The sequence below is a fragment of the Myotis myotis genome, unplaced genomic scaffold (assembly GCF_014108235.1).
Source record: "Myotis myotis isolate mMyoMyo1 unplaced genomic scaffold, mMyoMyo1.p scaffold_m19_p_1, whole genome shotgun sequence".
NCBI classification, from domain to species: domain Eukaryota; kingdom Metazoa; phylum Chordata; class Mammalia; order Chiroptera; family Vespertilionidae; genus Myotis; species Myotis myotis.
In genome coordinates, this window is record NW_023416313.1 from 199,544,779 (window position 1) to 199,561,979 (window position 17,201).

At 53.1% G+C, this 17,201-nt stretch overlaps 1 protein-coding gene across 2 annotated transcripts in view; it reads left to right on the forward strand.

The window, feature by feature from the left end:
* Positions 1-1,677: 1,677 nt before the first annotated feature.
* GALNT16 (polypeptide N-acetylgalactosaminyltransferase 16) overlaps positions 1,678-17,201 on the forward strand; it is an 84,789-nt gene continuing 69,265 nt past the window's right edge. Inside the window, exons 1-2 of one of the 2 annotated variants that reach the window (XM_036311110.1) lie at positions 1,678-1,811; positions 2,016-2,305. In XM_036311110.1, the coding sequence (XP_036167003.1) occupies positions 2,129-2,305 (177 nt within the window). In that variant the 5' untranslated portion in view covers positions 1,678-1,811; positions 2,016-2,128. Of the gene's footprint in view, positions 1,812-1,839; positions 2,306-17,201 lie in introns of those variants that run through there. The other variant, XM_036311111.1, reaches the window with a different exon arrangement.

Here is a 17,201-nt window from a genome sequence, read left to right on the forward strand (position 1 = left end):
CAGTCCTGAGTGCTGGAGAGATGGGGAAATGAGTGGTGATGATGGGGGCGGCTGGAGTAAGGCATGAGCTGTGACCCCCACCGTTTGTCTGATTCCTGAGGTGGCTTCATTTGGCACAGGGGTTCAGGAACTGGAAGCAGAGCCACACACAAATGAAAACGAAAAGACAAGAGATAATTTGGGAATATTGGGGGACCAGGCGGGCAAGTCCAACTCAAGGGGAAGGACTTCCTCCCGTGCTCAGGCCTCACCATGCTTTTATTGATCTGGGATACACCCATAGCATAGCCCTTAGGCAGGTGACCCCCTGCAACAGGCAGACTAGCTCATCAGCAAAGATTTACATAATAATAAATGGGGGAGTAGTTTCAGCCACCACTGTCTAGACAAACAGAGGTGGTGCCTAGCTCCAACCTTTGCTAGGGCTTCAAAGGCACCCAGCCTTGGGGGGGTGGGGGGGGTCTCTATCTATGCTTATCAGATAGTGAAGGTAATAAACTGTTTCCCACATGGCAGGGCCAGACCAAATGATTTCTTGGGCCTTATAGGGCCACAGGCTGGACGTTCCCCACCCCTGATTTAGAAGGACCCTTTGTGGGCCTTCAGATCAACTACTGCCCAGCAGCACCAGCAGGAAGCAAACTCCCCGGCATTCAAGGACCTCCTGAGTCCAGACTTGCCCAACCTGGCCAGTCTCAACTTCCATCAAGACCTTCCCAGCATCCTGGATCCCAGCGATGCCAGGCAGCTCTTTGCCTGGAGCCCATTAAATACTTCCCTCCTCAGAACCTTTTCTCTGGCTACTCATGCAGCCCATACCCTTCCCTGCCCTCCTCCTTCCCTGCCTCTTAAGAATTTATTCAAAGATTTATTCACCTTCTGTGAGAAGCCTTCCCTAACCTGGCAATACATTGCATCTTCCTCCGTGATCGCCATTTGGTTTGTTTAGTTAATATGTATTCATTTAGTGTCTGCTCTGTGTCTTCCAGCTGTGCCGGCCTCCTAGAACCAAGTTAGCCCCCCTGCCTTCTGCCGGAGTGAAAGGAGTTCACGCGGGATTCTCTGTGGCGCCAGGGCTGGGGCAGAATCTCAGGGATTTCTGTGTCTGTGTTTCTCACCACCGCGTTTTGTACTTTGCCCAAAGTGTCAGATGGAGAAATGGCTTCTACACTGGGCTCTGCCCACTAACTAGTTAGTCGCCTGGCCCTGGGCGCATCTTCAAGCTTCTCTGGCCTCCCTTCTTCCTGATGGAATGGTGAAAATGACCTCAGGGTTGTCCAGGGGACACTGAGGCAGGATGGAGGGAAGCACCATGAAAGCTGGAAGGTGTGGGTGGGGTGGACCCCCATTCTCCTCTCACTGGCTGTGCAGCAGCGTCGCGTCTCCTTCCCTCTCTTCGAATGTCAAGTGCACCAGCTTCCTTTCTCTCCTGAGGCGGGTCCCCGGGACGCTTGGACTCCTAGGCCGAAGAGGATTCCGGTGCAAACTTCGAGACTTTCCTCCCGCCAAGCCGCCCCTTCCCGAGGACTCGCCGAACACACCTTAAACCCCGCGCTAGAGCGCAATTCAAGCGCAGCTCGGATCCGCAGCTCCGCAGCGCGGGCCCGGGCCGGGGTCGCGCATCTCCAGCCGGTGACTCCGGGCCGCTCGGCCGGGGGGTGGATGGCGGTAGGCGGGACCGACCAAGGCCGCGCGGGGGCAGCCGCCGGGCGCTCTGTCGCCTAGCGTTGGGAGCCGAGACAGACTCTGGCTCGTCGCCATTCCGCCACGGGCGTCCGCCTCGCGGGGCCTTCCTTCGCCGCTTCGCACCGGTAGCGCTGCTCTAGCGGAGCGCAGCGGCCGGGACAGCTGGAGGGGGCTGGAGCGCCGGGCGGGCGCTGCGCGCGAATGAATGGGCGCCGGGGGGAGCGCGCGCGCGGGGCTGAAGGGCATTAGGACCGTGAGGATCGCTCCGCGCGCCTGTCTCTCCCTATCACCCCCCCAACCCCCACCTCTCTCCTTTTTCTGCTCTGCAGGACTGAGCAGCCGGGCGCGAGCGAAAACAAACAGCTGGGGCTGCGAGCGCCCCCGCCCCGACCCCTAGAGCTCGCCGGCCCGGGCCCCCACTCGGGGCGCCCTCCCGCCCACCATGAGGAAGATCCGCGCCAATGCCATCGCCATCCTGACCGTAGCCTGGATCCTGGGCACTTTCTACTACTTATGGCAGGACAACCGAGCCCACGCCGCATCCTCTGGCGGCCGGGGCGCGCAGAAGGCCGGCGGAAGGCCGGAGCAGCTCCGCGAAGACCGCACCATCCCGCTCATTGTGAGTCCTCTCTGTGCGCCCGGGCAGCCGGCTGGTGAGCCGCGGCGCGCGTCCTAGCCCCGCGCGGCTGCCGAGGGCGTGGGGCTGGGCCGGGGGCGGTGTGCCCGCCGCTCCCTGCTGGCTTTGTATATGTTGGAGCATTCCTGCATGTTGTTATGGCAACCTCCACCGGGCCAGCGAGGCCAGGGCGCAAGGATGGAGGGAGGGTGACAGCGGGTGGGGGTTGGGAGAAAGTGCTGCAAGTTTGGTGGGCCCGGCGTGCGCGCGCGACTGGGAACGTGGCGGCTCTCTCGACACTGAGCTGCCGGGCTGGGGCCGGGGGTGGCCGGTGCCTCGCCCGCCCGGGAAGGTGGCTGGACCTTGCGCTCAGCGAGCCGGCAGTGGGAACTGCGCTCGGCTAAGCGCGTAGGTGGCCATGCGCACCGCACACCCTCTTCAACCTCCTGGGGGCCGAGGACGTGGGGGTGGGGGCGTTAGGTGAGGCCGGGTCGCCCTGGGCTGCGCCCGGCTTTGCGTCCCCTTCTTAGCTCGGTTCAGCTTGAACCTGCTTCTTCGGCGCGGAGTACTCTCCACTAACACCCCCGGGTTCTCTGGCTCCGGGCAAGGTCTCATCCAGTACGCGCCCCTCACCCCATCACGACAGGTGAGCGGGCAGTGTCTGTGCCCGGGCTCTGAGATTTCCTTTCACGAGGTCAGCCTGGAGAGGTCAAGGCGAGCGGGGAAACAAAGGCGGCAGAGACCAGGGCCTCGGTGGAGTTGCGAGGGCCCTGGGCTCCCTGGGGACCTGGGCTGGGGCGTGCGGAGTCGCCGCCGTCCTGCAGGGGGCGTGCCTGCCGGGGCGCGGGGTGACGATCTGTGGCTGGGGCACCTGTTGAGGCGGGATCCGCGGCGCGTTCTGCGGGCTTTGCTCTTCCAGCCTTCCAACGGGGGCGGGTGATGGGCGAGAGCCTTGGGCGACCCCGGGGACCAGCTGCTGGGCGGATGCGGCCTGGCCAGACGAGGACCTGGAGGAGGAAGAGCAAAGTGTGGGGCCGAGGGTGGGGAGTGGAGCAGGGCAGCCATTCTGACGTGAGCCTGGGGAGGGAGGTGCAGGGTCAGGAGGGCCAAGGCTTGTGTGGAGAATTCGAGATGTTTGTGCAGAGGCAGCTGAGCCCCGAGAATATGGTGTGTGTGTGGGTTGGGGAGGCCGGGAGGGGGGGTCGGTGTGGAAGTGCTCTCATATTCCCATCCTGTTCCAGATTCTGCCTCGTTACCCACTGGGAAGAAGTAAAGATCCCCTGCAAAGGAACCATATTTCCTGGCTTTGCCTGAGGAGACTTTGGGGTTATCCCCAGCCCCCTCCCCCAATTCCCAGACCCCTGCCTGGTTGAACTCTGGGAGTGAGCCCGATTAGGTGGAATGTCCCTTTCTGGGCCGAGGGTCCCTGCCTCTAGGACACTGGTTCCAAAGCACATGTGGATGTTTGGACAGGAAGGCTGATGAGGAAAAGCCTCCTGTGTCAAGACCCCAGAGTGTGGGGATCTGGGTGGACGGACAGACTGGAGTGGGACTAGCCAAACCAGCAGCGGCCCCAGGTCCTGAGGGAACCCCACGCCAAGGGCTGCGCCCCTCTCTATCCTGAGTCTCAGGGTAGGTGGGCCCAGAGCGGCAGGAGACAGGCAGGCTGGCCAGATGTTCTGGCCTCTGTGTGAGGCGATGGGAGGAGGGTCTGAGCTGGAAGAGGAGGAGGAGGGGAGAGAGGAGGGGACACGGAAGGGAAGGGAGCACAGGGAAGCTGCTGCTCAGAGCCCCAGGCTGGGTCTCATCACATTTACCTCGGCCTCAGAATCCTGACCTTGCTCTTGAACCTCTCCCCGGCTCCTCCCGGGGCCTTTGGAGATCAGCCCAGAAGGCTGCTCAGACTGAGGCCCCGGGATAGTGAGGAGGGGGGTGGGGATGGGGGGTAGGGGATGGTACTGCTGGAGGCATGCAGCACTCATTTTGAGGGCGGGCAATTTAAGGTCTTGGGCAGGGGCAGTTCTAGTGAACATCCTCTCTCTCCCCCTGTCCTGGTTCCCCTGGGGTTTTACTTGCTGCAGAGTAGAAAAGGGCCGTGAACTGGAAGCCAGGTTTAAAGTGTGAGGAGCTAGGGAGTGGAGGTGCAGGAAGAGAGGGAGAGTGGAAGTTCCTGGGGAGTGAGTGGCAGAGCCTTTTCGGGCCACATAGGGTCATAGCCAGCTCCCTCCTGTTCTTAAGCTTTAGCCCTGGGTGTCTGCTCCATAATCAGTGGTCCCCAGGCACACACTGCCTTTGTCACAGCCTTGCCTCGTATCCCTGTCTTCTGAGGTATTTCACTTCAGTGCTATTCCAGTCGTCTGCCGCGTCTCCTCATTGAATGTAAACGATCACGCAGGGACTGTGCGGGAAGCTTCTTGCATCCCCACACGGATGCACACAGCAAGACTGAAGTGCTGGTTTGATGAGTGAAGTAAGCTTTCTGCCCATCTCTGGGAGCAGTCAGTGGTCCTAGCTTCACACCCGTCTCATATTTCATTCGTTCCCAGCTCCAGCCCGACTTAACCAAGGAGAAAGGGGAATGCAGATTCAGCCTTTCCTGGAGTTGAACCCTTTGTTTAACTTCAAAGGGGCAGGTGCAGCTGAGGATTGGCTTTCTCCCTGAACTCTGTGGTTCACCTCTCACTAGTCTTGCCATTCCTAAACCCGGCCGGCTCTCTTTAGTTGGGCCAGGACGCTGCGTGGGGATTTTTAGATTCTTAGGGAATGATGTGGCCAGCCCTGCTGACAGGGGATGAGAAAATTCAGACAGGCATCGTCATCTTCACTCCCCTGGGGAAGCAGAGAGCTGAGCTGGGAAAGGGAGGGTCTGCAAAGCAGCCGGGCCAGGAGGCAGCTCTGTGTTCACAATGTCTGGGTTATTCCGCAGCCAGCCAAGTTGCTTCTGGACCTAAGAGGCACTTGTTTGGCATCGTGGGGTGTCGGCATGGTAACCATAAGGCCTGGATTTCTCGGAGAGGCCCTGATTTTTAATATTCTGTCCTGCTGTCAGCCCATGTGTCACAGATTTTGATGGGAAAAATTGGTCATGGATTTGGTAAAACTAAAGGGAGATACTGACTGCATCCCTCATTGGCTTCTTAGGCTGGGGCAGGGTTTGTGATTTCTCCATGCTGCACTTCATGGGCAAGGCATTGGGCTTGGGGATATCCACTTGAGTCCACATGGATACACGCTGCCTTGGGCCTGCACGGCAGCAAAAACAGGCGGTGAAGCAGGCAGGGCCGGCCTTCAGCCTTCAGGCCTCACCGCCAGGAAGAACATGTGTGATGGGTTTGGGACCCAGGTTTTCCATATAGGAATTCTCTAGCAGGTTAAGGCGGATGCAGGTTAAGGTGTGACATGGAATTTCACTTTACAGAAGTATTTTAAAAAGACATGTTTTCAAGATAGGTGTGCTCTTTTGCAACATTTCCTGTTTGGAACCAGGGAAGCTTTGGGCAAGCATTTTTCTAAACTGGAGTTTCTTGTCCTCCAATTGAGATACTGCTGAGGGACCCTGGACAAAGTACTTACCAACTCTGGACCTTGGTTATTCTGTGTGTGAAATGGTTTCTGAGATGTGTTGATCTTTAGATATGCGTATTCAGTTCTAGAAGTGGATAAATAGCTTTAAAGGAGGTGTCCCAAAGGGTCCTGTGAGGTTTCTGGCTTGTGGAGGGACACCCCCTGTCAGGAGAAGGTCCCGCGGTGACCCCCAGGCCTCGCCGGGATCCCTCCTTACCTCGCAGGAAAGAATGGTTTCCCGGCGCTGTCCTCTGAGAGCAGAGGCTTCAATCAGATCTGTCTGGGTTTATATTTTATTTATAACGTGCGAATTTCTGAACGGTGGGAATATGATTTGCTTAAATGACAGAAAGTGATTTTACATTAAATTTATCTAGGTGCTGCACACGGGAAAGGGAGTGGGGTGGGAGAAGCACAAGCACTCCTTTTGCCAAATGTTCAGATCGAAAGGGCCTGGTTTCCCGTCCTGGGGTCCCGTCCTGGGTCATGTTGAGACCTGCTCGTGGGCCTTAGGGGCAGCACAGAGTCACCAAGGCTGGTAAGGGCCCTGCAGCCTGAGTCACCTCCCCGGGAGGCCCCGAGGAGCCCAAGGGCACGGGATTGGTTGTAGGGCGCTGCTCATTCCGGTCCCTTATTTTTGTGCCTTAACAGGGATTACCCCTGGCTGCTCCCAGGGCCTTGGGCCTGGCTTTCTTCTCTGGTGGCTGTTTGTTGGCTCTGCGAGTGGAGCTCTGGAAGTGCCATTTAGGTCCATGTGGAGGGGCACTGAGAGGCCAGGCTGGGCTGAGTTCCCGGGGCACTGTCTGTCTGGCTGTAATGGAGGAAACCGCCCTGGGGTGAGAGGTGAGCCTGGAGACAAGCAGTTCATTACAGTGAGAAGATTGAAGCTTTATCCCCATCTGCTTCTTGAGACCTGAGACACCTTCCCGCTGAACAGCAGGGCAAAGACACAGAGAGCTAAACAGACAGGCGACCCAAGACTTCTCAAAGCGAGCAGGGAGCAGAGCTTTCAGACAAGAGTCAATGATGGTTACGCTGGGCAGTAATTCAGTTCACCAGACCAGACACCGTGCTTGAAGCGGTTATAGATGGTGTAGAGCAAGCATGTCAAACTCAAAGGCCAACATGGGCCAAGTAAACGAGGCACGCGGCCCATGGGCCTTGAGCTTGACATGCTTGGTGTAGAGCCTGCTCTGGAAACAAGTGGCTTAGTCTCTCTCTAAGAGAGACTTGTGGTCTTGGCTCTGCACCCACCCAGCCTCTGTAATCGCTGTTACCTCTGTATTACATTTATGGTGGCTGACTCATTGGTCGCTGTGGTAGGTGCTTTACAAGCTTTGAATGCCCTCAACAACTTGTGAGGAAGGTGCCATTTATCCGATCCAGTTAACATGCGCGGAAAGTGAGGCTTACAGAGATTCATGACCTGGCAACTAGTGCGTGCCTCTGACACCCAGCATTTCTGCCTCTGATGGCCATGCGTATGTCTCGTTTCCCCTGAGGCATCTTCAGGGCAAGATCCAAGTCTGATGCATCAGCACGTCTTTCCTGGAGCAACGAAAGCAGCCCCTGCTTTGTATTCACTCCATAAACATTTGTTGGGGAAAAAACACAAAACCATATAGAATGAAATGTTAGCCGTAGTAAAGTAGGATTATGGGTAATTCCCCTTCCATCTTTTGGCTCTTCCCAACATTTTCTATAATAAGCACCTATTAATGTTATAATGATAAAGGCATGAAGATAATTATTTTTGTTGTTGTTAATCCTCCCCCAAGGATACTTTCTCCATTGATTTTTAGAGAGAGTGAAAGGGAGGGGGTGAGCCACACAGAGAGAAACATCGATGTGATAGACACATTGATGGGTTGCCTCCTGCACATGCCCCCTGACTGGGGCCAGGCATCAAGCCTGCAACCGAGGTACGTGCCCTTGACTGGAATCAAACCTGGGACCCTTCCGTCCGAGGGCCAATGCTCTATCCACCGAGCCAAACAGGCTAGGGCTGAAGATTATTATTTTTAAAACTGTTTGAAGACTGAATAAAATCATTCTTGATTCCTCAAGTAAAGGGTACACTTCTTAACCGTGTTTCTCATTTCTGAATTCCCCGTCAATGCTTCGCATTTAGCCAAAAGAAAAGGCAGGAGACTTCTTTGAATGATTCTGTAAGGTTCCAAGGAACAGAACTGGGGTCAGTGAGTGAAAGCTGCAGCGAGAGAGATTTCCTTTCACCAGAAGGAGAACTTTCTCCCTGAGCCCGTCCATCATCGAACGGCCCAAAGGCCGCCCAGGGTTTCTCTTCACACTCCCTGTCAGCAGTCAGCGCCTCCTCCCCACAGCAGTGGGAGGAGGAGGAGGAAAAGGCTCCTTGTCCACACTGTCCCCTGAGATGTCGGCAGCTCTGGAACAGTTTGAAATAGTGTCCAATTATTGCACCACATGAGACCTGGCGCCCTGGGATGCAGGGCTGGCCAAACACGCAGAGGTCAGGGTGGAGGGTTGACTGAAAGAAACCCCTCGCTGCTGCTGTGCTGTCCTTCCCTGCTTCCTCGGAGCTGCCAAGCGGGAAGGAGAGGGGCCAAGGCTGGTCAGAGGCAAAGCTGTGAAGGAGGAAGTGCTGGTCGTTAGCATCTTCCCTGCTCCTGGGCACAGAGGCCCACAGAGGTTTTCCTGCCCCTCTGAGGCCCTTTGAGTCCTACATTCCCATAGCCCCTTCTTTCCTTTCCCTCACTTAACCTGGGGAGCGTTTACAGGTAGCCTGTCCTGCCTTCCAGGGCCCTGCCCATTGCGTGTCAGGGCAATGCCGGGTCGCATGTACCTGAGCTGGGTGTTTATGGAGGAAAATAAAAGAAAGCAGTAGAAGGGGACAGGAAGATGGCCGAGAAGGGCCTTTCTGATAAGATGGTGTTTGAGCCGCGGCTTGAATGGAAAGAGTGAGCCCTGCAGGCATTTAGGGAGAGAGTGTGCCAGGTAGCCAAAGCCGAGGGCACATCGCTGCAGGGCGTGTGCTTGGTGTGCTTGGCTGGGACAGCGTAAGCAAGGGTAAAAGTGGCCCAAGTGGAAGGCCTCACAGGCTGAGGTAAAGACGGGCTCAGAAACATGTCCCTGAGTCACCAGGAAGTGATAAATCACATTCCGTGTACGGGCTGGGTACACCCGGGACCTATGTCATTCAGCTCAGGAAATTTTCCAGCAGTATGGTCAAACAGTGTCGGTCCTTAAACAGGTACACCTAAGCTCTTTGAGAAATGTTCCATGGCCGAACACTTCATTTCTTCATAATGTGAGATCAATGCGGTACTTGTGTGTGTGTGAGTGTGTGTGTGTGCATGCGTGTGTGTGCGTGTGTGTGCGTGTGTGCGTGCGTGTGCGCGCGTGTGTGTGAGTGTGTGTGTGTGCATGCGTGTGTGTGCGTGTGTGCGTACGTGCGCGCGTGTGTGTGTGAGTGTGTGTGTGTGCATGCGTGTGCGTGTGTGTGTGAGTGTGTGTGGGTGGGTGAGTGTGTGTGTGTGTGAGTGTGTGTGTGCATGCGTGTGCGTGTGTGTGTGCGTGTGTGTGTGTGTGAGTGTGAAGTTGGTGTGGGGGCATGGCGGGTGCTGGTGCCTGAAGAGATTTAAAAGTCAAAAGTTAATGGCCTTCTTGTTGAAATTTTGGAGAGGTATGGATGGGGAGGGCTCTGCCCCTAGAGCAGTGGTTCTCAACCTTCTGGCCCTTTAAATACAGTTCCTCATGTAGTGACCCAACCATAAAATTATTTTTGTTGCTACTTCATCACTGTAATGTTGCTACTGTTATGAATCGTAATGTAAATATCTGATATGCAGGATGGTCTTAGGCGACCCCTGTGAAAGGGTCGTTCGACCGCCAAAGGGGTCGCGACCCACAGGTTGAGAACCGCTGCCCTAGAGGGAGAGATCTGTGTGGGATGGAGAGTTCCTCTGTGCGGTGGTACCCGATCCAGCTGCCCTGTGCTTCTCGGCTGGCTCATCGTGTCCTCAGGTGCATTTGGGACTCTGGAAGGGATGTTTCCTGGCCATGTGGTAACCTGGAATTCTTGCCCTTTCCTGCCGCAGGTTCCCCTTCTGCACTCACAGACCCTTGAAGGCAGAAGTGTCCAGACCTTCCCTCGGGCACAGAGGTGGGCACCTGCACCGGGGTGGGCACCCAGGCCTGGCAGGATCAAGGACCCCACACAGCTTTCTTCAGGCAGGCAGTGGGCGAAAGGGCTGCTGTCAGGAAGATGGCTCTGCCAGGCCTGTCTGAGGCTGTGTCTGAGACGTTCAGGTGGCTTCCCCGGTGCCCTGGTGACTGGTATGATATGGCTTCATGGGTCCCCGGCTGAGGCGGGTGCTCTATGTTAGTGGTTCAGGCCATACTAGTACACACTCAATCCCAGACTCCTGCCGGTCACGCCCTTTAGGTGTGCTTTTCAGAGTTCAGATTTTCATCCCTTATCTTCTCACAGCAGCTCTGGTTTTTTGGCTTCTTTAAATAAACAGCGTCTGACATTTGAAGGTGTTTCATTTCCAGGGAACCTGGCCTTGGAGTGCCACAGTCAGCGGAGACCTTCCAAAGGTGCCAAATCTGTGGTCAGTTCTAGGAGGTTAGCTTCTAGTGCAGGGGTGGGCAAACTTTTTGACTCGAGGGCCACAATGGGTTCTTAAACTGGACGGGAGGGCCGGAACAAAAGCATGGATGGAGTGTTTGTGTGAACTAATATAAATTCAAAGTAAACATCATTACATAAAAGGGTACGGTCTTTTTTTTTTTTTTAGTTTTATTCATTTCAAACGGGCCGGATCCGGCCCGCGGGCCGTAGTTTGCCCACGGCTGTTCTAGTGCCTCAGATGTCTGGGACCAGGTTTTTTCATTGAAAGCCATCTTTTCCCCTCCCTGTGAAATCTCTCACTGGGATGGGGGTTTTGGGGGGGACTGTGAGAGGCTGAAACAGTATCCCAGAGTTTGAGGTAGAGCCCAGCCAGAGGCTCAGGAGAAAGAACATGTGATCCATGAGTGATGTCTGCGGTGGTGTTGGTGCCTTGAAGGTGTGAGGCGTCAGGACTGAACCACAGCCCTGACCTAGTTCACTAGCCCCAGAGACCAGAGGAAGAAAGGGAACCAAGGGACAGAGCAGACACACTGCAGGGACCGCGGAAGGTGATGGAGGACCTTTTGGAGGGAAAGCCAAAGGGATTCGGCTGGTAGAGCGTAGAAGCTGCCCATGCTGATGCTTTAGTACAGCCTTGGTGCCACCTTGGGGGCATGAAATGGTAAGGGCCCTCTTTCCAAACACCAAAGGAAATGGCTCCTCTTGGATGCACCCCATGGTTGCCAACCCTGGTTTCTGTTTTGTTTTGGTTTGCATAGCAGAGAAGATAGCATCACCTGGACAGCTTTTCCAAAAAGGCAGGGCCTTGGGGCTGGGGCTTGGAGCCAGGTGGGGTGGGCGAGCCTGAGAACTGCAGAGATCTGAGAGCCGTGTTGGTGCAGTGCTGTGGGCAAGCCAAGCAGAGAGAGTAAGAAAGGGCCTGGTCAGAGAGTGAAGCCAGCTGCGGGACGACAGGCCTGAGCAGGAGTGCTCCGAGGAGCCAGACCTTCGTTTCCCTGAGCATAGGCACAGGGGCTCTGATGGGAGGCCAGCATCTGGCATGGGTAGGCAGAGCCCGCCATGGTCCCGACCTGCGGTGGCCCTGACAGTAATCACCATCCACACGTGCCCATCGAGCACTTGAACTGGAGCTAGTGCAACAGGAGGAACTGAAATTTTCATTGAATTTAAGTTTAATTGATTTAAATTAAACACAGACACTCATTTCAGTTCTTGGAAAACTTTTAGGAGTGTTTAGAAGAACTTCAATATGTGAGATCTATATTTCCAAACGTAAATTTATGACATCTCAATACAGATCAAGTATTATTGATGAAAATTTAGTATTTAAATTGAAATGAGCTGTAAGTGTAAAATACACCCTGGATTTCAAAGACTTAGTATTAAAAAAAAAAGAATTAAAATACCTCTGATTTTTAAAAAATACTGAGTATTGTTGAAATGATAATATTTAAACATATTGGGCTAAATAAATAAACTATTATTAAAATTAATATTACCTATTTCTTTTTACTTTTTAAATATGTTTAGTAGAAAAATATTAATTATATATGTGGCTTGCACTGTATTTCCATTGGACAGCTCTTGTCTCACATGTGTTCACAGCCATTCTCTAAAGTGCTCAGAGGTGCCCTAGCCGATTTGGCCCAGTGTATAGAGCATCGGCCTACGGACTGAGGGGTCCCAGGTTCGATTCCGGTCAAGGGTGCGTGCCTGGGTTATGGGCTTGATCCCCATGGGGGTCATGCAGGAGGCAACTGGTCAGTGATTCTCTCTCATCATTGATGTTTCTGTCTTTCCCTCTCCCTTCCTCTCTGAAATCAATAAAAATACATGTATATTAAAAAAAAAGTGCTCAGAAGTTTCAGTGGAAAGTTATTTATAAAGAATGTGGCTGCGTTCCTGGTTTACCTTGACTTCAGGATAGTTCTTGGTCCATCTGCTGCTGAGTTCTTAATTCACTAGCATCTATGGCAGGGGTGGGGAACCTTTTTTCTCCCAAGGGCCAGTTGGATATTTATAACATAATTCACGGCCCATACAAAATTATCGACTTAAAAATAAGCCTGCAATATTTGGTCAAACATTTAGTTAATTCACCCCTAATGCCTTGGCAGGGCTGGACCAAATGATTTCTCTGGCCTTATACAGCCCGCGGGCCGGACATTCCCCACCCCTGATCTACGGTCACGGGGCACCTCAGCATGGGCCCTTATCCGCATCCCATCATTATAACCCAGGTCAATGTTTTCTGTAGTGTCCTCTCTTTTTAAAATCCCTTCTAAGCTCTGGCTGTGATGACAGTGGGTTTTGGGGGAGGGGTAAGGGCAGTGGAGACCGGAAGCCTTTCACTCCCTTGGGAAGGAGAGAGATTAGTTCCAGTCCGTTGCTTTTGGTGTTTCATCTTTGTCCTGTTAGAGCCAGAATGACAAATAGGCCTCAGCTCTCCTGCCAGCTCAGAACCTGTGGAAGTGGCAGTCGGGAGCGCGGTGGCAGAAGGCTTCTGCATCCAGACTGAGTGGGAAAGAGGCGATTGACTAGCCATGTCTGCAAAGGGCAAGGAAGGGGCCTGGAGAACGTATGCTTTGTATTTGCGGATCCTGCATTGATGAAGTTGTCTTCTTTGAGTGATTTTGCTCTACCTGATATGGTTTAAGACGTTGGCCAATTTGAAGAAGTTGGGATGAGACTTGCATTGAATCAGCAAATGGGCAGCGGGGAAAGTAGTCATCTCCATGGATCGGAACCCTAACTAAGGAGATGCGACAAGAGCTTTAAAACACCGTGTAGACATTGTGTAACATTTTACTTACTCGGTGGAGGTGAGTTAGCTGGTTCTGGTCCAGGACCAGCCTACTGGTGGCGGAGGAGGTGGTTAGAGCTGAAATCCAAGGAGAAGGATAGAAACCTGGAAGATCTGGGGAAAGAGAAAAGGTTTGGCTTTTTTTCTTTTCTTTCCCTCATCTTACCTCCCTTGAAATTGGCCTCTGTAAATTTGAGATCATTTCCTGCTTCTTGATGCCACATGTCTGATTATGGCTTTGTTCACGGATGCAGCATGAGATAGTGGTTATGGGCACAGCGGCTGGAGCCAGAGCATCAGGGTTCGTGTTCCAGCTCTGCCACTTACTAGCAAGTTATTTAAGCATTCTGTGCCTCGGTTTTCTTACCTGTAAAATGGGGATACTAAGAGTTCCCATTTCAGATGGTTGCTATGAAGATTAAATGAATTAACTCATATAAAATATTTAGAATAGCGTCTAACACATAGGGCGATACTAGCATTCATACACAAGTTAGTAATAACAACACAACTTGTCATTGGCTCGAAGCCAATCTGACAAAACGTTAACTTGTATATTACTAATTTAATGCTGCATCACAGATCAATAGTGGATTAAATCAACAGTAATCATCTCTTCTTCCTCATTGTGTCTGTGGGTCAGGTATTTGGGAGTGGCTTGGCTGGGTGGTCCTGGCTCAGGGTTTCTCAGTGAGGTAACAGTCAGCTGTCAGCTGGGGCTGCAGTCATGGAAAGGACCGAAGGTGGCCGTTTCACATGGCTGGCAAGCTGGTGCTGATTGTTGGCAGGAGGCCACAGTTCTTCTCCACAGGGGCCTCTCTGCAGGCTGCTTGAGTGTCTTCATGCCGTGGCGGCTGGCTTCCTCCAGCACAAGCACCCCTGGAGGCCAAGGCAGGTTCTGCAAAGCCTTCTTGACCTAATCTGGGAAGTCACATTAGCAAAGGGGCGATGTGGTCCCATTGCATTGTGAGAGACCGTTGTGACTGCGGGTTTGAGGAGAGACAGGGGAAGAGCAAAGGCAGAGCCCTTTTTGGTGGCCTGCTATGTGCCCGTTGTGTGTCATCTGCTTTTACTCGCAACTGTCACAGCTGGCTTGTGACCTGGGTATTGCTACCTTCACTTTACAGACAAGGGGCCTGACTCAGGGAGGGCAGGTCACCTGCCAACAGAGCTAGGGTTCAACCAGGCTTGTCTGGCCTCAGAGTCTGCAGAGAGCCAACTTCTCAGGATCCCACCACCTGTTGGCATGGCTTATGGGGGAAACAGACTTGTGAAGGATTTTAATTTCCGCATTTCTTGAATTTGGGATGGAAAACCTAAAAAAGCCAAAGAAGTATGCACAGGTTGGACAAAGCAGTGGGGTGGGGCAGGAGCTGGGGGGATGATCCAGGGGCGGGAGTGGGGTTTGGAGGGTTTTATGGACTAGAAGGATGTGGTCTGGGCAGAGTCCCTGCAGTTGGTTTAAGTTTCTCAGATTAGCAGAACCTCTGAGGTCAGGGGAAGCCTTGGCGTTACCTGAGCTCCAGACAAAGGACTCAGGCCCATCCACCTGGGCTGGAATACCTTGCAGTTATAAAATAAATGAACTAAAGCAATGTATATCAGCATGGATGGAGCTTAAAAACATGATGTCAGAGGGGGAAAACCCTTGAGTGCAGATAATTTAGTATCATACATTTATGCAAATTGGAATAATACAAAACAATTGTGTCTCTTGTTCCTGGATGGGTGTGTGTGTGTGTGTGCGTGTGTGTGTGTGTGTGCGCGTGCGTGTGTGTGTGTGTGTGTGTGTGTGTGTATCTTAAAGTATAACAATGGACCGAAGAGGATGCACAGCACAGCAGGGCAGCGAGTGTTGCTGGAGAGAGATGGGGAGGGGACCAACAGGGAGTCTGACTTTATTTGTAACGCTTATTTCAGTTGTGTTCTTAAAGGAGAGGCTTGACGCTAATCTGACAAAATGTTAAACTGTGAATTCTGGTGGCAGACCAGGTGATCCTTAGTCTTTGTACTTTGGGGAATTAAAAAAAAAAAAATCTTAAATCTAAAACCATTTTAAAAGGAAAGAAAGAGCTGTTACCTCAAGGCTGCCGGGTGTCCGTTGCACGAAGATGGAGAATGAGGGTAGTGGAGGACCGGAGGCACCTCCAAGCCCGTGGACCCAGTGCTCTGTGTGTGTACCCTCCCCACTTTCCCGTGCTCTGCGCTCAGCGGTGGAAGTCCATCCTCTCTGTCCCAGCGGGGCTGTGTGGTCATGCCACCAGCCTGGCCCTTCCTCCTTGTGACCCGGCACATGCCCACATGACCCAGGAGCCATGGCTTGCTCAAACACATTGGCATCGCTGTCTCTTCTCCCAGGACACAGGCCTGTGGCATTTCTGGTATTTCACAGCCCCCTATCCCTGCAGGCACAGTCCTCTGCCCGAGTGAGCGTGGGGGTGTGGGGGGGGGGGAGCTGAGCTGTCCCCAGGGCCTGTCAAAACCCCAAGACATCAGTGATGATTATTAGAGAAACGCTAAATTCTGAAATGGCTTCCTGCTGGTGAGTACTTGCATACCAAGACCACTTCAAAGATCAAGTGTTAGGACTATTAATTTTCATAAGTTACCTGATGGGGTTTTCCCCCAAAGACCTCTGAGAGTCATCAGAATTGGCAATGATTTTTTTTTTTCCTGTACATGCAGAAAACTCAAGCTGCATGGTCAGGTTCCATACCCTTAGAGGAGGGGCTTGGAACCTGGGCCACCCTGGTCTTCTAAAGGCAATCCCTGTGCAGCCCCCTTGCACACTGCTGCTTGGGCACGGTGGTGTATGTTGGAGTCAGCCAGACCTGGGTTTGAATCCCCCACTTTACTGATCTCATATTGTCCCCTCCGTTCACTGTGCTCCAGCCACACTGGCCTCCTGTCTTCCCTTCAGCACATCAAGTTGTCCTGCCTCAGGCCCTTTGTACAGGTCATCCCTTCTGCCCAGACCGCCCCCCCTCGCCCCCATTCCCACACCGGAGCTGACCATGCTGGCCCTTCTCTCCATCCCTCTCTCCAGCCTTCCCCACACTTATTCCTGGAAATGGTTTTATTTCTGTGTTCACTGCTCTCCCTCTCACCCCGCCACTAGAATGCACAGCCCACGTGCGGAAGGACTGTGTGTGCTACTCACTTCTGTGCCACCAGAGCAGGGGCTGCCCTCAGACACCTGTAAATACGTGTGGGTACCATGGGGCAGGTGACCTGACCCCTAAGCTCTCTGAGCCCGTGTTTCTTCACCTGTACAATGGGCATAACTAGTCATGAGGCTCATGTTAAAAAAGAGTTTTTTCTTTTTAATACGGGACATTTCTTTGTCTTTAATATGGGGCATTTCTAAATCTAAAACCATTTTAAAAGGAAAGAAAGAGCTGGTGCCTCAAGGTGCATGGGGTGTGGCACAGAGCAGGCACATCGCAAATGATGGTTGGCTAATGCCATTCACTCGGTTCCTAGAGAGTAAAGAACATGTCTGTCTTGTTGACATCTAATGAGCTGGCACCTAATGGGCACCTAACGGGCATGAACTATATGTTGACTGAACTGGAGGGAGGCTGACCATTATTAGTATGGCTGCTGTATCACCCATGTCTTGGTTGCCAGGTTGCTGATGTACTTGCCAGTTTCATACTTGGCGTCCTACAGGTCCTGATTTCTGGGCTCAGGTGGGTGAGGAGCTTGGTGTAATATGCCAGGAAGCTTTTCCAGGAAAGATAGGACGGTGGTCATCACGGGAGTTAAGACCGCGGACTCCGGCGTCTAATTGTTGGGTTCAAATATAGCTCCACTGCTTACTAGCTGTGTGGCCGTGGGCAAGTTATTTAACTTTTCTGTGCCTCAGTACCCACATCACAGGGTAGATACAAGGGTTTGATTATTTACTAAAAGTAGTT